Source organism: Setaria viridis, chromosome 8 (assembly GCF_005286985.2).
Source record: "Setaria viridis chromosome 8, Setaria_viridis_v4.0, whole genome shotgun sequence".
Lineage (NCBI taxonomy): Eukaryota > Viridiplantae > Streptophyta > Magnoliopsida > Poales > Poaceae > Setaria > Setaria viridis.
In genome coordinates, this window is record NC_048270.2 from 33,274,465 (window position 1) to 33,294,378 (window position 19,914).

General features: G+C 46.1%; 2 protein-coding genes across 2 annotated transcripts; one reads left to right on the forward strand and one right to left on the reverse strand.

The window, feature by feature from the left end:
* The first annotated feature begins 1,137 nt into the window (after positions 1 to 1,137).
* On the forward strand, positions 1,138 to 3,090 carry LOC117834536 (uncharacterized). Its single transcript, XM_034714091.1, has one exon. It carries the CDS (start codon positions 1,138 to 1,140, stop codon positions 3,088 to 3,090), a length of 1,953 nt encoding a protein of 650 aa, XP_034569982.1.
* A 4,295-nt stretch (positions 3,091 to 7,385) lies between these two features.
* Positions 7,386 to 14,955, reverse strand: LOC140220288 (uncharacterized). Its single transcript, XM_072290310.1, has 4 exons — positions 14,746 to 14,955; positions 14,679 to 14,682; positions 9,006 to 9,869; positions 7,386 to 7,396 (listed from the first exon to the last, which is right to left on the reverse strand). Exons 1-4 carry the CDS (start codon positions 14,953 to 14,955, stop codon positions 7,386 to 7,388), a joined length of 1,089 nt encoding a protein of 362 aa, XP_072146411.1.
* Between the last annotated feature and the right edge of the window lie 4,959 nt (positions 14,956 to 19,914).

Sequence of the window (19,914 nt, forward strand, 5' to 3'; positions counted from 1 at the left end):
TTCACGTCAAACACCTCTACCAGGGATTCTTGCTGGTGTTTATCGTTGTGATTATTCGCCAGTTCAAGAATTTGCTCTACCGGCAACCGCTCTATGCCATCCAGGTGGTGGTCATCCTCAAGGGGTATCCGAGGATCGCTTCCATGAGGATGGTGAGCAAATCCTACATATTCAAGAAGGTGAAGGTGATCGCCGAATACATGCAGCACAAGGACAACCTGGTGGTAACCTTCGATGGCCTGTGACCATGGAAGGCTACCAGTAAATGGTCGCTGGCGAGAAGTACTGATGAAATAATGGGCTTGGCCCGTTCTAATTTCAGAAATTTCAAATAAATTTCAAAGGTCTACGTGGGCATGAGCAAGTGGTTGAGTGGTGCAAACCTTTAATTCCACATTGCTAGTAGAGGAGGAGGATGACCAACTTAAATATGGAGGTTGTCTCCACTCCTCCAAGCTATGTGTGTGGGGAGAGAAGGAAAGCTCTACAACATTAAAAACTCTGGCTAAGTCTACATCAGGTAGAGTATAAACAAAAGTTAATCATCACCTTGGCAATTAATCGATATGTACAAGAAGGAAGTTAAAAGTTAAGAAATAAAAAAGAACAAATAAACAAAAGTTCTATACTGAACCTGGTACGCAGTAACTAATTAATGCACGGAATTAGTCTTTGGCTCTGAAATTACTATATAAATGAGATAAATGTTATAACAAGCTAGCCCCGCTATTGCTAGTTTGTGTCAATAAAAGTAACAATTAAATTTTATTGGTCCACCGTGATTTAACAGGAAAGTCATCATTCAACACCGTTGTTATATAGCTCAACCACCACCGAACGTTGCTTTTTCTCCTATATATACATACAGCCTCAGGGTTCTCTAAGACCCAAACAGCGTACTTTTGGAGTGAGCTAGGTAGAGAAGTGTACAGCGCCCTCAGAAATCAAATCTGCAGCCAATGCAACATGGATCCGGCACCGAGTCCCACACCCAGTCCCCTTACCAACGAGTGCCGTAAAGATCATACAGATACCGTAAAATTTTTTGTCATCCTAGCCGTTGTCGCCATGTTCCTCTTGCACGTACTGGGTTCCTTACGCCGGCGGTCGAGCCACACACTCCTCCATTCTATCGTGATGGGAGTCTACACGCTCTCCTATCCGCTGGTAGGCTTCACCGTTGGGCTGATGAAATCATCCGAATTCTACTACGAAGACTTCGCTGTGTGGGCAGTGTTCCTTCTTCTGCTCCTCGGCAGCACGGACAGCCTCACGGTTTGCCGCCTCAGTGACGTCGACGACTGGAAGAGCATCCACGTCAAATACATCCTTCAGGGATTCTGGCTGGTGATAATCATTCTGATGATTTGCAAGCATCATGATCAGGAAACCTACGGCCAGAAACTTCCCTACAGGTATCCGTTGTATGCCATCGTGTTGGTCGTCATCCTCAAGGGGTATCTGAGGATCGCTTCCATGAGGATGGTGAGCAAATCCTACCTCTGCAAGAAGGTGAAGGTGATCGCTGAATACATGCGGCACAATGACAACCTGCCGGTGCCCTTCAATCCAGTGACCATGGAAGGCTACCGGTACATGGTTGCTGGCGAGAAGTACTGCGTCAATCGGCAGCCTGGGAGCAAACTATGGTACAAGGGGGACGGCCTTAAAGTTGTCACCGTGGAGCAGATCTGGCAGTGCACTGGGAGGCTGCTGGTCCTTGCGCGGGGCAAGCTGCTCAAGGACTTGTGCCTCTCTATGGCACTCTCCAAGATGCTCAACCGAAGGTTTGTTGGCTTCAAGCTCTCAGAGGCGGGGAATGAGAAAACCCATGACTTTGTGTTCAAAGGCCTGCTCGCCGGGAACACGCCACATCAGAGGGCCTTCAAGGTCATCGAGGAAGAGCTTGTTTTTGTCCATGACTTCTATTACACAAGGTATTATTACCTCTACCAGAAAGGTCGATACATTGCCCTCTGTCTGCCCATCGTCATGCTTGCCCTATGCTCGTGGCTCACCTATCTGCTCGTCAAGCAATACAAGAGAAGCTCTCTGCTGGATGCCACCATATTTGTAACTGTTGTCGTGGCATTCCTGGAGGCATACCAGCTCTACCTGTACGTATCCTCAGGTTGGTTCAAGGTGGCACTAATACAGAGCTACATCGACACACCATTTTTGCGAAGAAGCCGTTGCCTTGAGATGATCATAGGCCTTCTTTTGAGGTTGAAGGCGATTGCACCATGGAAGCGCAGTCTTGGGCAGTATTGTATCCTCCAGGAGCTTGGTCGCAAAAGTAGGGTTAGGAATTGTCTCCATTATGCTACGCTGTATTTGGTGGACAAGGCCATGAAGGGAAGCAAGAATTCAGTGAAGCTGTCCGAAGATGTGAAGAAAGCCATCACTGATTCCCTACTAGCAAGCAACGGACACCTGACGAACGGGGTAACATCGCTGCAAAGAAATGGCGTCCATGATGACCTCAAATGGGCATGTGATGCTACTGCTACTGACGGAGCGGTGTCTCGCACCATTGTGGCCTGGCACATTGCTACAACCCTGTGCGAGCAGAAGCTGGATATACAAGCCAAAGAGGAAGACGCTGTCAAAACAGCCTCCACTTTATCCAAGTACTGCATGCACCTCCTTGCTTTTGCACCTAACCTCTTGCCCGACCACAGGTCCATATCAGAATCCATACTTGATCAGTCAATCGACGAAGCAAGCAAGTTACTCAAAGAGGCCAAGGACAAGAAGATCAAGGGCAAGAACACGAAGATCGAGGCCAGGTGTGACATATTAATGGAAATTAACACCGATGGTTGTGTTGCTGATGAAACAAGGCTTGTTGCGCGGGGCGTTCACCTTGCAAGGCAACTGATTGATAACATACAAGACTTCACAACACGGTGGAAGGTGCTATCTGATTTCTGGGCAGAGATGATGCTGTACGTCTCGCCATCCGACGATGCTCGGGCGCACCTGGAAGTTCTTGCAAAAGGAGGGGAGTTCATCACGCACCTTTGGGCGCTGCTCACGCATGCCGGTGTGTTGAAGCGAGGACCCACAGAGCCAAAGGATGTTGTGTGATCTGTCCAACCAGTGCACAAGTAACAGTCCATATATCAACCTAGTGCTTGTAAGTAGTAACATCCTAGAATATTGCCTACAATAATGTTGAGACAGACCTACTTGTGGCATACCATGTGCGAGTTAGGTCCCGTTTGGCACAGCTTTTGCTTCCGCAAAAATGGCTCTGGCTCTAGCTTTTCTGATGAATCAGTTTTTTTGGCTTTAGCTTGGCTTGGTGGAAAAAACATTTGGTAAAACGACTTCTCCTCTTATTTTAGAATGTATATAAGTCAAATGTCTATAGTATCCTTTTCTCCTTTTCTTTTTCTTTTTTTCCTTTTTCCTATTTCTTTTCTCTTTCCCCATTTCTTTTTTCTTTCTTATTTTCTATCTCCTTCACATTCCTTCTTTGATTCTTCCATTCTTTTTTCTCTCTCCTGCAGCCTTTCTCTTTTTTCTCTCTCTCCGGGCCACGTTGCATGCCCTTCTTCCTTTCTTTCTTTTTTTTTCCTACCTTGTTTCTCTCTCAGGCGGTGCTGCTGTCTGACCCGCACCTGGACACATGCGTCTTTACGCATCATAAGCCAGGGATGAGCCATGATAAGCCAGAAAAATAGTTCATGCCCTGCAGTGCAAGCCGTCATCTGTATTTTGCGGGGTTTTCGCCTGTGAGCTGTTTTGAGCTGCACCCTTTTGGCACAGCTTGCCCATAAGTGGCTCCTTAAGCCGGTTCATGAGCCGTGCTAAAGGGCAACTTAGTCTGTCGAGTTTGTATCTCTTTTCTGTCGTGTCTGTTGTCGGATTTTGAACATAGTGGGATCTGTAATTTCCTCAAGTTTCATTAAGAACAGTGCGCATTTAGGTTGTTGGACGTGCGCGTATCTTAGGTGGTCATTACAGTCATGATCCGGTGACCACTTGAGTCACGATCCTTAGTTATGTTCCGTATATAAAGGGGAAGAAAACCGAAAATGCTGCAGCTTGGTCGTAGCACAAATCCACTCCCTCTCAGTTGCATTTGGTCGTGTGTCAATCGAGCAGATCTTGTTGCAGCAGAGACTGACCCTACTGACCCTACTACTACAGAAGGGGCGGGGATCCCGTTTTGAGGATTCTAGCTCCTCAGGGAGGGGTTCAACCTTGAGGATGATGCCATGGTAGGAATTCTTGCGTTCATGTTCATAGGAGACTGAGGGTGTGTTTGGTTGCATGCACCACATGATGCGTGCATGGATGATCCTGGATAGGGTGGTTCAATCAGGATGTGTTTGGTTGGTTGTATCATTTGATTCATGTATGAAATGATTCAAAATAATAATGATTCTTTTGTTTGGTTGGATGAATTGGACCAACTCATCCAGAATGAGGCCATCCCACTTAATACATTATTCTATTAATTAAAGTGAACCATATGGTACAAACAAATTGGTTGAACCACCCCATCCAGGATCATCCATGCATGCATCATGTGGTGCATGCAACCAAACACACCCTCAATTTGCTTGTACCATATGATTCATTTTAATTAGTAGAATAATGTATTAAGTGGGATGACCTCATTCTGGATGAGTTGGTACAATTCACCCAACCAAACAAAATGATCATTATTATTTTAAATCATTTCATACATGAATCAAATGATATAAGCAACCAAACACACCATGAGTGTTATGGAAAAATGTTGTCTCCTCGCTCCCTCTTCCCTCTTCGGGGAAGGAAACCTTTATTCTTTGCTGAGCGTATTGGATCCCTCGGGCAGGTATTTACACGATGTTAGGATCCTAACACTGGTGGCGGGCCACTTAGAGACAATAGTAATGAAAGGACGGACTTCTTTATGTGGCACCTAAGTACAGCTCTATGCACTCATGCTGAGGGGACACGTCCACAATTGTTTTCAACTATCGTATCGTGATCAGAGGTGGTGGCTGTTAGACGCGTGCCTAGGATCTCTAGATGCACATCTAGTCGGGATCATAAACGACATGAGGGACATGGTGTTTCTGGTGTGTGCCGAGAGGGAGTGAGAGAGATAGGGGTACCTTCACCCCTAGGGGTGGGAGCAGCAGAGTTGCTGGCCCTCGCTGGTTCGCTTGGTGGAGTCTGCGCAAGGCAGCGACGCATAGTGCCGAGTCTGGTCGCTGGTGAGGTAGCGGTGGTACTTCCCGCCGCTACTGCGCAAAACCTAGATCGGTAGGTGTGTCGGTGGGGCGGCTGGCTGCGGCGAACCTCGTGAGCCGAGCTGGGTCCCCCACCCTGTTTATATAGCGCAGCACGACAGGGGCCCACCACCCAATGCTAGGGTGAGCACCCCCGATCAGGGCGCGGATCAGGGTCCCAATGGGCCCAAAGGCCCATTGGGGACGAGATCAATCTAACATTCTCCCCCTTGATCTCATCATTTACTTTTAACTTTACACTTTTCGCTTTTATTCGTTTCATCGTAGATTAATATGTAGAGCATGCCTCATCGTCACAGCTTAATCGCCGATAGAATCAACAGCTACAACACACCTCTCTATTTTAAAAAAATTCTGTTTCTTTTGGGCCTTTTCCAATCCAGGAATCATAGGCTTTCCCTTAAACCCATGCCGGCTAAGTGTTCTCTGAACACATTGGGTGGTAAGCCTTTCGTGAGCGGATCCGCAAGCATATCTTTTGTTCTTATATGCTCGAGACTTATAGTGCGATCCTGGATTCTGTCTTTCACAACATAAAACTTTATCTCAATGGTTTTGGAAGCATTGCTTGATTTGTTGTTGTGAGCATAGAATACTGCTGGCTCATTGTCACAGTACATCTTTAGTGGTCTGTGAATACAGTCAACCACTCTCAATCCGGGTATAAATTTCTTTAGCCACATCGCCTGCCCCGTGGCCTCATGACATGCTATGAATTCTGCATGCATCGTTGATGACGCAGTTACTTTCTGTTTTGAGCTTCTCCACGAGATAGCTCCTCCTGCGAGAGTGAATACGTATCCAGACGTGGATTTTCTATCATCTTTGTCTCCCGCAAAGTCTGCATCTGAATACCCTTTTATCTCTAGGGAATCAGATCTCTTGTATGTAAGCATGAGTTCTTTTGTGCCTTGCGCGTAGCGCAATGCTTTCTTTACCATCTTCCAGTGTTCTACACCTGGATTACTTTGATATCTACCAAGAACCCTGGTGACAAAAGCTAAGTCAGGGCGAGTGCACACTTGAGCATACTGTAAGCTTCCGACAGCTCAAGCATATGGAACCGCTTTCATTTGATCGATCTCGGATTGGTTCCTGGGATATTGAAAATTCCTAAAACTGTCGCCCTTGACTATGGGAGTTGGTGTGGCCTTACTCGCATGCATATTATACTTCTTTAGAACTTTTTCTAAATATGCCCTTTGCGATAATCCAAGGACCCCATTCAGTCTATCTCGGTGAATTTCTATGCCCAAAATATATGATGCTTCACCAAGATCCTTCATATCGAAGTTTGAGGACAAAAACTTCTTTGTCTCTTGCAGTAGATTGATATCACTGCTTGCAAGTAAGATATCATCCACATACAGAATTAGGAAAATGTATTTCCCATTTTTGAACTTTGCATAGACACAATTGTCCTCTATGTTCTCTTGAAACCCAAATTTCTTGATTATATCATTAAACTTTAGATACCACTATCTAGAGGCTTGCTTTAATCCGTAAATGGATTTCCTTAGACGACATCCCATATTCTCTTTGTCTTCCATGATAAAACCCTTTGGTTGTTTCATGTAGACATTTTCTTCTAAATCCCCATTTAGAAATGCCGTCTTTACATCCATCTGATGTAACTCTAAGTCAAAATGTGCAACTAGTGCCATTATTATTCTGAAGGAGTCTTTACATGAGACAGGAGAAAAAGTCTCATTGTAATCTATTCCTTCTCTTTGTGTAAAGCCTTTTGCCACAAGTCTCGCCTTATACCTTTCTATATTCCCTTTGGAGTCACGTTTAGTCTTGTAGACCCATTTACAGCCTACTGTTTTGGCTCCTTTAGGAATCTCTTCAAGTTCCCAAACATTGTTGGAACTCATTGATTTCATCTCATCTTCCATGGCCTCTAGCCACTTCGATGAGTGAACACTTTTCATGGCTTCCTCATATGAAGTGGGATCACCTTCTATATGAACTTCTTCTGTATTATAAACTTTATAGTAATCAGGGATAGCTGATCTTTTGACTCTTTGAGACCTTCTAAGCCCCTCACTTTCGGGCACATTCTGTGCCTCTGCTTGTGGCACATCATTGAGAGGTGGCTGCTGCAACTCTTCTTTGTGTATAATGATGGGTTCAGTTGGCTCCTGAAGGACAGGTTCCAAAACTTCACTCATCGTTTCCACAAGTGGAATCACAGCAGGTGCCTGCACCACAATATCAGGGACTGTAGCGGGTGCTTGCACCACGACCTCAGGAACTATTGGTGCGGGAATAACAGGTAGTGAGAAGAATGGTTCCTGAATCATCGGATTAGGTGCACACACCCGCTTCTCCTCAAGATCAATCTCTCGAGCCACCATGCTCCCCCTCACCATCTGATCCTCTAAGAAAATCGCGTGTTTCGTTTCTACAAACTTTGTATATCTGTCTGGATAGTAGAAACGAAAACCTTTTGATCTTTCCGGATAGCCAATGAAGTGGCAACTTACTGTTTTGGGATCTAGCTTCCCAATGTTTGGGTTAAATACTTTGGCCTCAGCTGGGCTCCCCCACACACGCAGGTGGTTTAGTGAGGGTACTCTTCCTGTCCATAGTTCATACGGTGTTTTGGGCACCGACTTACTTGGCACTCTATTTAGAATGTGAATGGCAGTTTTCAACGCCTCCATCCACAGTCCCAATGGTAAGGTGGAATAACTCATCATGCTGCGCACCATATCCATCAGTGTACGGTTACGCCTTTCAGCTACTCCATTCTGCTGAGGCTCGCCCGGCATCGAATACTGGGCTACTATGCCATTTTCCTGCAAAAACCTTGCAAAAGGTCCAGGAACTTTGCCAAATGGGGTATGTCGACCATAGTACTCCCCCCCACGGTCGGTACTATTTTGATTCTTTTGTTATGCTGATTTTCAACTTCAGCTTTAAATATCTTAAATTTATCCAGCGCTTCTGATCTTTCTTTAATTGGATAAATGTAACCATAACGGGAGTAATCATCTGTAAATGTTATGAACGAGTCATAGCCATCCACGCTTTTCACAGGAAATGGTTCACAAATATCAGTGTGGATTATCTCTAAAACTCCTGTGCTACGTTTAGCGTCTTTTTTAATTTGCTTTACAAACTTTCCTTTAATGCAATCAACGCATTGTTCTAAGTCTGAGAACTCTAATTGAGGAAGAATTTCATTCTTAACTAGTCTTTCTATTCTCCCCCTCGAAATATGGCCTAAATGACAGTGCCATAATTTCGACGATGTTTCATGAGTTCTCTTTCTTTTCTTTGTTTGTTGCTCTGACGAGGATACAATCATATTGACATCACACACAGAATTTACTTTTTCACGTAGTGATAATAAATACAACTCATTGTGAAGGATGGCAACACCAACACATGCATTATCGAACCAAATGGCACACTTTCCATTTCCAAAATGACATTCATATCCATCATGGTCCATACGTGAAATGCTGATCAAGTTTCTGTGTAATGAAGGAACATAAAGTACATCTCTAAGTACAAGCATGAAACCATCAACTAGCTCTAGAGAGACATCGCCAACAGCTTCAACCTCTGCTTGGACTCCATTTGCGACTTCAACGCATCTTTCGCTTCTTTGCGTAGTCCTCGTTGAACGGAATCCCTGTAAAGAATTTGCAACATGAACAGTTGCACCTGAGTCTATCCACCAAGTAGATTTCGAATACTGTATATACAAGGATTCATTTACAAAGGAAATAGTATTCTCACCTCTTTTTGCCATTATTGACTTTAACCAGTCGGGACATTCTTTCTTGTAGTGCCCCTTTTTCTTGCAGTGTAGACATTGATCTTTGTCTACTGTGAGAGGCTTTTGGTGATACTGCTGCATAGGAGCCTTTCCTCGTGCCTTGAAAGAGGAGTTAACATTCTTTTTCCTGTTGTCCTTCACATAGTGCAATGAACCACCATATGAGGATCTAATTCTGTCCTCTTTCTGCACGCACATGGCTATCATTTTGTCCATGTCCCACTGTTCTGGCTGCATGTTATAATTGAGAACAAAGGTGTCAAACTCTTTTGGCAGAGAAGCAAAAACCAAATGAATAATGTGCCCAGACTTGAGCTCAAGATCCATTGGCTTCAACTGTGCTGCCAAGTTGTACATCCTCAAGATGTGATCTCTTATGCCAGTCCCTCCACCATTGTACCTCTCTGTGGCCAGCTGCTTGAACAGCTGGGTAGCATATATCTTTGAGGAACCAGTGAACTGATTCCTTATCTTCTCGAGGTACTCTGTGACGGAGTCACACTCTGTGATCGAGCCCAAAATAGCAGGCTCAATCGTATTCTTTACCAAAGCCATACATTTCTTGTTGGCAGTGGTCCACTGTTTATTTTCATGGGTGTATGCCAACTCCAGTGGAGCATAGTCCCTTTCCTTTTGCTGCCATGCAGCATCATCATCACCTTCAGCCCTCACTGGCTTCTCTGGAGCTTGTGGCCGCGGTGTAGTCAGCACCCAGTCAACTTCTCCACAAACGAAGGAGAACTCAATCTTCTTCCTCCATTCTGTATAGTTGTTGCCTTTCAGAATGGGTATCTCTTTGAGACAAGCCATTAAGTTGAATGATCCTGAAATTTGCAATCCAAAGTGAGATCATAACAACAATTGTATGATTTATTTCCAACGTTGGTCAAAAAATAAAACATACAACTGTTTATGCAATTTAAAACTATATCACCGTTGGGCAGAAATAGAAATAAAAGCATCAAAAAAACTTTTTAAATCATGATACAGTTATTAACAACGTTGGTCAGAAAATAACAGCACCATAATCTAATTAACTTTATCATGCTCTCACAAATTTAATTGTCTCGTTGGTTCAAATTCAATTTAAATAGAGCAATAAATTTGACTTTTGCAGCAGAAACTGTGAAATAAATCTATTTTCAGAAGCAAAAACACTGTATAAACTTTATTAATCTCTAATACAAATTATCCCGTTAGTTCAAATTATATTAGAGACTAAAACTATGCAAAAAAACATTAATTAAATGCTTCTGGAAATAGAAAGAACTAATTATCAGGCGTTACTGTGCAAAACTTCCTTTTCGGCCCAGCAGCGAAAACGGCCCACAGCCCGTTCCCGCGCTCGGCCCGCTTGCGCGACGCCGTCGGCCCGCTTAGGCGGCCCGCCAAAAGCGGCTTGGCGCTGGCCCTCCCACGCGGCTGCGTACACAGGCCGCAGCGTGGGCCTGGGCCGCGAATGCGGCCTGCTGCCGCCTCCCGCCTAGGCCGTTTCCAGCCCGAGCGATCGTGTACCCCCGCCGGCCGTTGTGAGCCATCGATCTAATCGGACGGCCGCGCGTTGATTTCGGCGGAACAAAAGCGCCCGACGGCCGATCCCCCGGAAACCCTAGCTTCATTCCTTTCTTTCCCCCGCGAGATCCCACCGTGGCGGCGGTGGCGGGGCTGTCTCTCCCGCGCCCGGCGATGGCCGGCGGCGGCGGTTGAGGGATGGCCCCGCCGGAGCACGGCCGCGGCAGCCTCCCTCCCTCTCTTTTGCTTGCTTTCCCTCCCCCTCTCCCTCTCCCTCGGAGCCTACTCCAAGATCCAGGAGGTGGCCATGGCGACCATGGAAGAGGGCCGGCGCCACCGCGGGTCCCCTCGCTGGCGCGCGCATCCACCGCGAGGGTTGGGCGCGCCGCCGTCGAGCGGTCCTTTGGTGGTGCTGTTGCCCCCCCCCCCCCCCCGAGCCTCGAGCGGATGCTCCGGCGGCTCGGGTGGACCTTTTCCCCGGCGAGCCCGAGGCTCGGCCGGCCTTTGCCGCTCGCCGTCGGTGGACGTGCGACGGTGAGGTCGGCGACATGTAAGCCGCCGCTTTCATTCTTTAGATCTAGGGTTAGGGTTTTAGGTTTTACATTTTCTGTTTCTTTTTTGATCTACTTCTTTTTCCCGATCTAGAAGGGCTTCTAGTGAGGTGTCTGATACCATTGATACCATTGTCTGATACCATTGTTGTCAGGTGGTGGCAACCAGAGAGCAAGCTTGCTACGGATCCTGACACGCGCTGCAGCACTGCAGCACCACCTGACAACGACCATTTCCATGTCTAATTTTCTTGCCAGCCAGATTCTAATTCATTTGGAGTTTTGGTCTGCTCCAGGTATCCAGTTTTCGATCACTCTCTGATTTCTGGACATATGCTGCCCACCTTTAAAATGCATTTTCTTATGGTCTGTGAGATGCAGATCAGCAAATTGGTATTCCGGTGTTTGTTTTCCACGAGCAGGACACAGGTAGTTTTTGTCTGGGCTTACAGACGTTGCATGCGTCGTTGGACGGTGTGGCAGACAGCTCTCTGATTGCTGCTGCTGGGTCGCTGTGTCGTCTGGGCTAGGCAAGCTGACCAAGTCTATTCTTCATCGATGGGCAAATCTGTTCTTTTGCGGGCCCATGAATTTAGGTGCACGCATCACAACGCATTCAATCATTCACACGCGGGGTATCTTCAAGCTGAAGGCTGGGTCTCAACTTGTGTTGATTATGTTGATGCTTGCTAAGTGTGCATCAGGTAGAGTATTCTGGTTATATTAGAGATCTAATAACCTTGGTTTAAATTTGTAATATCAATATGTACGAGCAGGAAGTTAAATTAAAACAAAACCAAAGGAATAATCAAAAGTTCCATATTCAACCAGGTACGTGGTACTGCACAAAATTAATCTTTGTCTTAGAAAGTTCTATAGAAATGAAATAATTGTTATAATAAGTCTAGCCGCACGAACCACCTTGTTAGTTTGCTTCGAGGGAAATTAGCAATTAAATTTTGTGGTCCACTGGGATTTTATCCCAAGGCTTCATTGTAGACTGTTCCATGGCCTACATAAATGGTATGGTTCTATAGCTCAACAATCACCAAGCGATGTTTTTTTCCTATATTCACCACTATCTGCATGACACCATATTCATAACGGTTGTCATGGCATTCCTGGAGGCATAAAGGCCTTCTTTTGAGATTGAGGGCATTTTGGCCATGGAAGGGTAGACTTGGGCAGTACTGTATCCTCGGGGAGCTTGGCAATAAAAGTCGGGGTAGGAATTGTCTCCATTATGCAACACTGCGCCTGGTGGACAAGGCCAAGAAGGGGCGCAAGAAATCAGTCAAGCTGTCGGAAAATGTGAAGAAAGCCATTGTTGGTTCCCTAGTGGGAAGCAACGGCCACCTGACGAATGGGGTAACATCGCTGCAAAACAATGGCATCCATTGTCTCTCATGGCCATGTGATGCTACTGCTACCGACGGAGCGGTCACTCGCACCATTCTCATTTGCATATGATGCTATACTGCTACCGACGAAGCGAGGACAAGCTGGATAGATGCACCTTTCAAAACAGAAGACGCGGTCAAAACAGCCACCATTTTACTCAATGACGCCACAGCTTGCCTTCGCACCGTACCTAACCTCTTGCCTGACCACAGCTCTAGCTATATCGGAATCCATACTCGATAAGTCAACCGAGAAACCAGTCTATTTACTCAAAGAGGCCAAGGAATTGAGGAGCAGGTGTAAGAAACTATTGGAACTTAGCAGCGACAGTGGTGATGGTGATGAAGGACCTCTCGTTATGCAGGGTGCTAAGCTTGTGAAACATCTGATCGAAGACATACAAGAACCGAAATTGAAATGGAAGATCCTCTCTGATTTCTAGGCGCAGATGATGCTGTACATCTCGCCGTCCCACCATGCCCGGGCGCACCTGGAAGTTCTTGCAAGAGGATGGGAGTTCATCACGCACCTTTGGGCGCTGCTCATGCATACCGGTGTGCTGAAGAGAGGACCTACAGAGCCAAAGGATGTCTGATCTCTCCAACCAGTGCACACGTAGCAGTCCATATATCTACCTAGTGCTTTGAACATTCTATTTATATTGCCTACTGTCATGTTAGGACAGACCAACTTGTGGCATACCATGTGTGAGTTAGTCTGTCGAGTCTGTATCTCTTTTCACGCCGTGTCTGTTTTCAGATTTTGAACATAGTGGGATCTGTATTTTCCTCAAGTTTCATTAAGAAGAGTGCACGTTCAGGTTGTTGGACGTGCGCGCGTCTTAGGTGGTCATTACAGTCATGATCTGGTGATCACTTGGGTCACGAACTCACGATCCTTAGTTGCAGCTTCATCGCAGCACAAATCCACTCCCTCTCAGTTGCATTTGGTCATGTGTCAATCGAGCAGATCCTGTTGCGGGAAAGGGAAGCCTTCATTCTTTGCTGAATGTATTGGACCCCCATTTTGGGCACAGGTAAAATGGGTATTTACACTTACAAAAGTAATAAATGGACGGACTTGCCAAGCAGGCTCATAACTAACAAATATGCCACAGAACTTGGTAGACTCATTTCCTAAATTCTGCAAGAAACTGGCGATGGTCCTGAATTACATGACTAAGATGTTTAGCAGCATTTTGGAAAATATACCGCAAACAAAGACGATGCCTCGTGTTAGGGAATAAAATTCTAATTGCAGCAGACATGGCAGCACACTAATCCGTGAAAATTGTGCTAGGATGCTTGTTCGACATTGCTGTTAGGATTGTTTTCAAGAGCCAAACAAATGATTCAATGGTTTCATTATATAATATTGCAGCCCCAAATATAATTGTTTGCTTGTGATGGTTGGTTCCAAGAAGTGGTGCAAAAGGCATCTCAAATTTGTTGGTTTGAAATGTTGTGTCAAATGACACTGCATCACCAAAACATGCATAGTCCATGATAGCTTGACCATCTTTCCAAAATAAATTGCTATCCGACCATCTTCCTCATCTACTTGTATGGCATAAAAAAATATAAGATCCTCTAATTGCTTATTCTTCAAATATTCTAGTAGTGTTTGTGCATTATTGGATGGTATGTACTTCCTCCGCTCACGACCAATCATATTATTGCAAACCATTTGTGAGAAAGGTACATTCTTAACTCCTCCGTACCACTGCTTAAAAAATTCATACACTTTGGCTAGTTGTATTCTAGCTCCTTGTATACGAGCAATTAGTTGTTTATCTACCTTTGTAATATTTCTTTGAGACCTCAGCTTGTTTACCTTATTTAGGCTAGCAAGATAGTGATTGTGGTTAAATACAACCTTTTGAACTGTCCAAATGCCCTCTTGACTTATACTAAACTGAACCCGAGCATTGAAATTTATCCTTGTAGTAGCATTTTCTTTTGAAGTCTCATGTGATGAATGCTTACTTCGTTATCCTTGATTGCTGCAAACTATGTGCTTTTGATATATATACTTCCATCTGGTCTATACCTTGTAGTGCTCTTTCTTATACTAAAACCAATAGTCCTTGCATATGCATTGTACATTTCATATGCATCATCCTCTTATTTGAAAGACATCCCAACTTGAGGTACAGGTCAGGATTACTACCCTCCTGCAGTCCAATGAAATATACTGAAAGATATGTCAAGACTCCATTTTGTTACTTTTGAACTACCTGATCTTGAGGTGCCACTTCTTCTGACATCCCTAAAGCTGATATGGTTGAATTTGGTGGCATCACCGTCACCTCTGGGAGTATGGACGCACCGGTGACCGGCTCAATGGTAGGGCTCAACGATGATGTCGATGGTAAAGCACAACGGATTGTGATCTCAACTGGTGCCTCGACTGCGAGGGTTGAAGAAATCACGGCGATGGTGTCCATGTTGGTTGTGGGCATTGATGGCAGAATTGTCTAGACCATGTTCCCTGAAGCTGCACTCGATTTTCTGGTGGCAGAATCATGCATCGTCTCGATCCGTTTTTTACGGAGGGGCCTTAATCTCCTGAAAAAATTCTCTGCTGGACCTTACGCTACGTGGGGTGCGGCGGTGCTCCATTCGTATCACGCGGGGCTTGGAAGCTCGAGCTGGTGCCACCGGCGACCGACCGCCAACGTGCGGCGCGGGGGCGGGGTGCTGCGGCCAGCGTCTAGGGTGGGGTGCCGCTGCACGCAGGACAAGGAGTGCGAGCAGTGCCACCGTCCGCAGGACCGGGAGCGCAAGTAGTCGCCGTCGTGGGAGCGCGAGCAGTCACCGCCATCCGCATGACCGGGAGCGTGAGCAGTCGCCGTCGTGGGAGCGTGAGCAGTCGCCGCAAGGGAATCGGACATGGGCCGTGGGGTGCCGCTGCTGGGCCTCGCGCTACATGGGCTCAACGCTCGAGCAGTCGCCTCAAGGGAATCGAAAAGGGAATCTGACACAGGACGCGTGGACGTAATCTAGGCGGTGTCACACCAGGCGCACGGTGCGGCCCCGCAAAGAATTTTGTTCCATTGTTAATGGATTTCTTCGAATGTGGCACTTGGTTTTTCATTAGTGTTAATAATGTGTCATTGACCTTTTCCGGTTATCATAAGACATTTTTTACTGGATATATGACAGTTGACTGACTTCAAACAAGAGTTAATTAACCGGGTGAAATGTACACCATAATGGACTTTCAAAAAATAAATCTACATCATCAAGATGGACGATAGAGGGACTAACAGCAGGGAACTTAGAATTTTGGTAGGTTATACAGCTTCATCACCTCAGTAAGAATTTGCTGGTGATTGGATGCGGGCTGCAGGAAGAGAGTTCAGTTTTCTTTGACCATTATTATGAGGTCAGAATTGCAGGCTCTCTGGAAGCTCTTCTACAGGATTGTGCAAGGATTTCTTTCGCTGAGGATGCAGACAAGTTATTCCTGTTGACGTCTCTGGAACCTTTTCTACGGTGACGTCTTTTACATAAATCTCTGATATTACAAAATGTGAGCTTCCATGCAAATTTATATAGTTACCTAAAAGAAAAAATTAGTAACATGAAAATTTCTCTAATTCTTTTTTAAACAACGTATAGATGCATACACTTGTACATACGCATGCCGACTCACCTATGAACGAAAGCACACACATCTACCCCTATCATCAAATCACATCCACACATTACTCAATGAAGGAGTAAAATCTGGCAAACCCTGCTGAAGAATAAATATCTAAGTTCAAAATGTGTATGAGAAGTACAGATTAAAGCCTGGTGAGTCATATTTTGAGAAATGTTTATTAAAAGCTATGGAAGAATTTCGAGATGTGGGATATTCAAAAACAGGTATGGTTCGCAAACCGGATTTTGAAAGGACATATGGGTGGGTTCGAAACTCCTTAAAGAGCAATTTCCTAGCATGTATAATATAGTTATTTAAGGAGAAATTTCCTAGCCTGCATAATATAGTCATCTACCCTCATGGTACGTGTCTTACGTCATGATTCAAATGTCACTACATGTTTCTTTTCGAACATCATTAGTTGGGGATAAATTGATGGCATGAAAATACCTAGTAGCTAAGATAGCAAACTTTCAGCTTTCTAATCAGAGGACTATTTTAGCTAGGAATTACATAAACATGGTTAATTTGTCAATTCGGTCCATGTATCAGTACCTGATAAACTACGGTACCCCTTCCAACAATAAATTCATTTGGAAGCTGAAGCTCCCTTTGAAGATGAAGATTTTTCTTTGGTTAATTTTCTCCAGTCTGGGTAATTTTAACAAAGGATAACTTAGTTAAAAAAATTGATTGGTGAGACAATAGTGTTTTTCTGTGAATGTAATGTAAAGATTAAACATCTCTTTTTTGACTGCTAGCATGTTAAGTCTATTTGGAGAATTATTCATATAGCTACTGGGTTAATCTTACCAAGATCCTTAACTCATATGCTTGGGAATTGGCTAATGGATATAGGGGAAAATGAAAGGAAATTGATCTTTGTGGGTAATGCAATTCTTATTTATTGGTTAATCTGTATATAACATTCCAAGATGGGGGATGTATATAACATTTAGCATGTGCGAAAAATGCACAGATGCATCGGTGCTACGTACATGAGGGTAGTAGGCTTGATACGCTGCATCGAACATTCTGTTTCTATGCAGGGTGTAGTTTCTGTGATCGTATTTTTAAAGTTTCTGTGATCGTATTTTTAACGCCGGAGTATTTTTTAGATTACGTGAATAGACGCGCCGATTAAGGGATGGATGTTTTCCCTTTCTCTAAGAATTTCTAACATATTTCTCATTTTATTTTTCTGTTATGGCGTAGAAGGTACATCTACTTTTTTTTTTCACCAACTGTTATGCATGAAGCTAGGTTAACATAAAGAGATAGCCAGTGCACCGATCAGTGTCTCTCTTGTACTGTAGTCGTTTGCTCCCCATGTCGTGCGGCCATGGCAAGGCGATAGCATCACTACGGCAAATAAGAAATTCACCGAGTGCCAGGGGCACTCGGCGAAGGGCGAAATACACCCGGCGAGCCGTTTGCCGAGTGTAACACTCGGCAAACGGCACACGGCAAACTTTGTGACGGCAAACAAGGATTTGCCGAGTGTTTTCTGTCGCGCACTCGGCAAAGACTTTGTCGAGTGGCCAGAAAACACTCGGCATACAATTGTTAAAAAAAATAAAAAAAACCTGTTCCGGCCGCCGGCCGCCGCCGCTAGCCACCACCGCCAGCACCGCCACCGGCCGCCGCCGCCACCATCCACACCCAGCCACCGCCCGCCAGCAGCACCACCACCGCCACCGGGAGGGGAAGGGCCGGAGGAGAGGGAGGGGAGGGGTGCCGCCCGCCGGAGGAGAGGGGGGGGGAGGGGCGCCGCCCGCGCCGGAGAGGGAGGGGAGGGGCGCCGCCCACGCCGGAGAGGGTGGGGAGGGGCGCCGCCCGCGCCGGCGGATCTGGAGGAGGGAGGCGGCGGCGCCGGAACCGGGGGAGGCGGCGGCCGCACCACCACCATCCACACCGCCGCTGCCGCCACCATCCACGTCGTCGCCACCGCCGCCGCCGGCCACCATCCACGCCCGCCGCCACCATCCACGCCGCCGCCACCATCCACGCCCGCCGGATCCGGGGCTCCCGACGCGAGTCCCCGCCGGATCCGGCGAGGAGGGGCGGATTCCCCGCCGGATCCGGCCGGATCTGGGGAGAGGGGCGCCCCACTCGAGGGAGGGAGGAGGGGAGAGGAGGGGGAGGGGTGCCGGTAGGAGAGGGAGAGGGAGAGGGAGAGGGAGGGAGGGCGGCGGCGGCGGTGGCGGCGGCGGCGGCGTCGGGAGAGGAAGGTGGGGGAGGGGGGCATCGGGAGAGGAAGGTGGGGGAGGGGGGCGTCGGTAGGAGAGGGAGAGGGAGAGGGAGGGAGGGCGGCGGCGGCGGAGGGGGGCGGGGGGGGGGGGGGGGGGGGCGCTAGAGGGAGAGGGGGCCGGGGGGGGTGCTGGAGAGTTGGGGAGGCGGTCTGTCGCGGGGGGAGTTGGGGAGGCGGCGGCGTCGGTCTGTTTTGAGGGTGGGGGCGGTCTGTGCCGAGTGTCCTACGTGGACACTCGGTAAAGAGTTTCTTTGCCGAGTGTCCAACGTAGGACACTCGGCAAACTTTTTTTGAAAAAAATTTAAAAAATATCCAACAGTTTCAAAAAAATACCAAATTTTCACACGAACCAATATAGGTTCTCTACTGACTATACAAAAAGTTTTGTAGTCAAACCGAACTCGACCGTCACTTCGACTATAATTTTATCGAATCCTTCTCAAAGTTACTATTCTTCTTCTGAGATGCTTCGGTTTGTAATCATCGTACATGATGAAATGTGCAAAACCTTCTCAATTTTTTTCCACAGCCTCCACGTATTATATCATCACATCATGACAAATCTTAAGATTTTCAGACTTTGATTATTTTTTTTACAATTTAAAAATACTACTGCCACACGTTCATGGTCGTGTTTCCTGAACAAGATGTTCGAAATTTCTTTTCATTTCATGGGTCAGGTCTCAAATTGGTCCAAATAACATGAATATCATTTTTCTACTCATTTTATTCCATAATTTGAATCACATGCAGTTCAAATTTGACTTATACCAAAAATTCCCTTGAAATGCAATTAATTAATTAAATATAGCAAATAAATTCAAAAATATACCAAATTTTAACATGGAGTACCACATGTTGTATGTGGGGAGTAGAAAAAATTTCATGGTGAAAAGAGAAAAAAAATTATTTTTTTGCCGAGTGTCAAAAAAAACACTAGGCAAACCCCCCTCTTTGCCGAGTGTTTTTTTTGACACTCGGCAAACCCCCCTATTTGCCGAGTGTTTTTTTTGACACTCGGCAAAGAGGGGGCTTTGCCGAGTGTTTTTTATTTGACACTCGGCAAAGCCCCGATTTGCCGAGTGTTTTTTTTTGCCGAGTGTTTTTGGCTTGACACTCGGCGAAGAGCTTGTTTGCCGAGTGCTCGAAAAAACACACTCGGCAAAAAGAAAACACTCGGCAAATTTAAGGTTTCCCGTAGTGCATTTATCATATAGACAGCTACGGAACTACCGTCCTCCAGAAAACAGCTACGAAGCTACCGTCCTCCAGAAAGGTGCTCCAGAAAGGACCTCTCTACAGATGCCTGCTCACAATGGATGCGTCAGAAACCTCGTTCGTGCAGAGAGATTTTGTTGGCCATCTTTCTCTCTGTCAGCGCTCGGAGCTAGTGTCGCTTCTTCTTCCCTAGGGCCAAAGCTGACTGCTGATAACGGCAGCGTCACTGACCTACCTGCACTGTTGGCTCTCAAAGGCCAGCTCTAGGATCCTCGCGGCGTCCTTGCC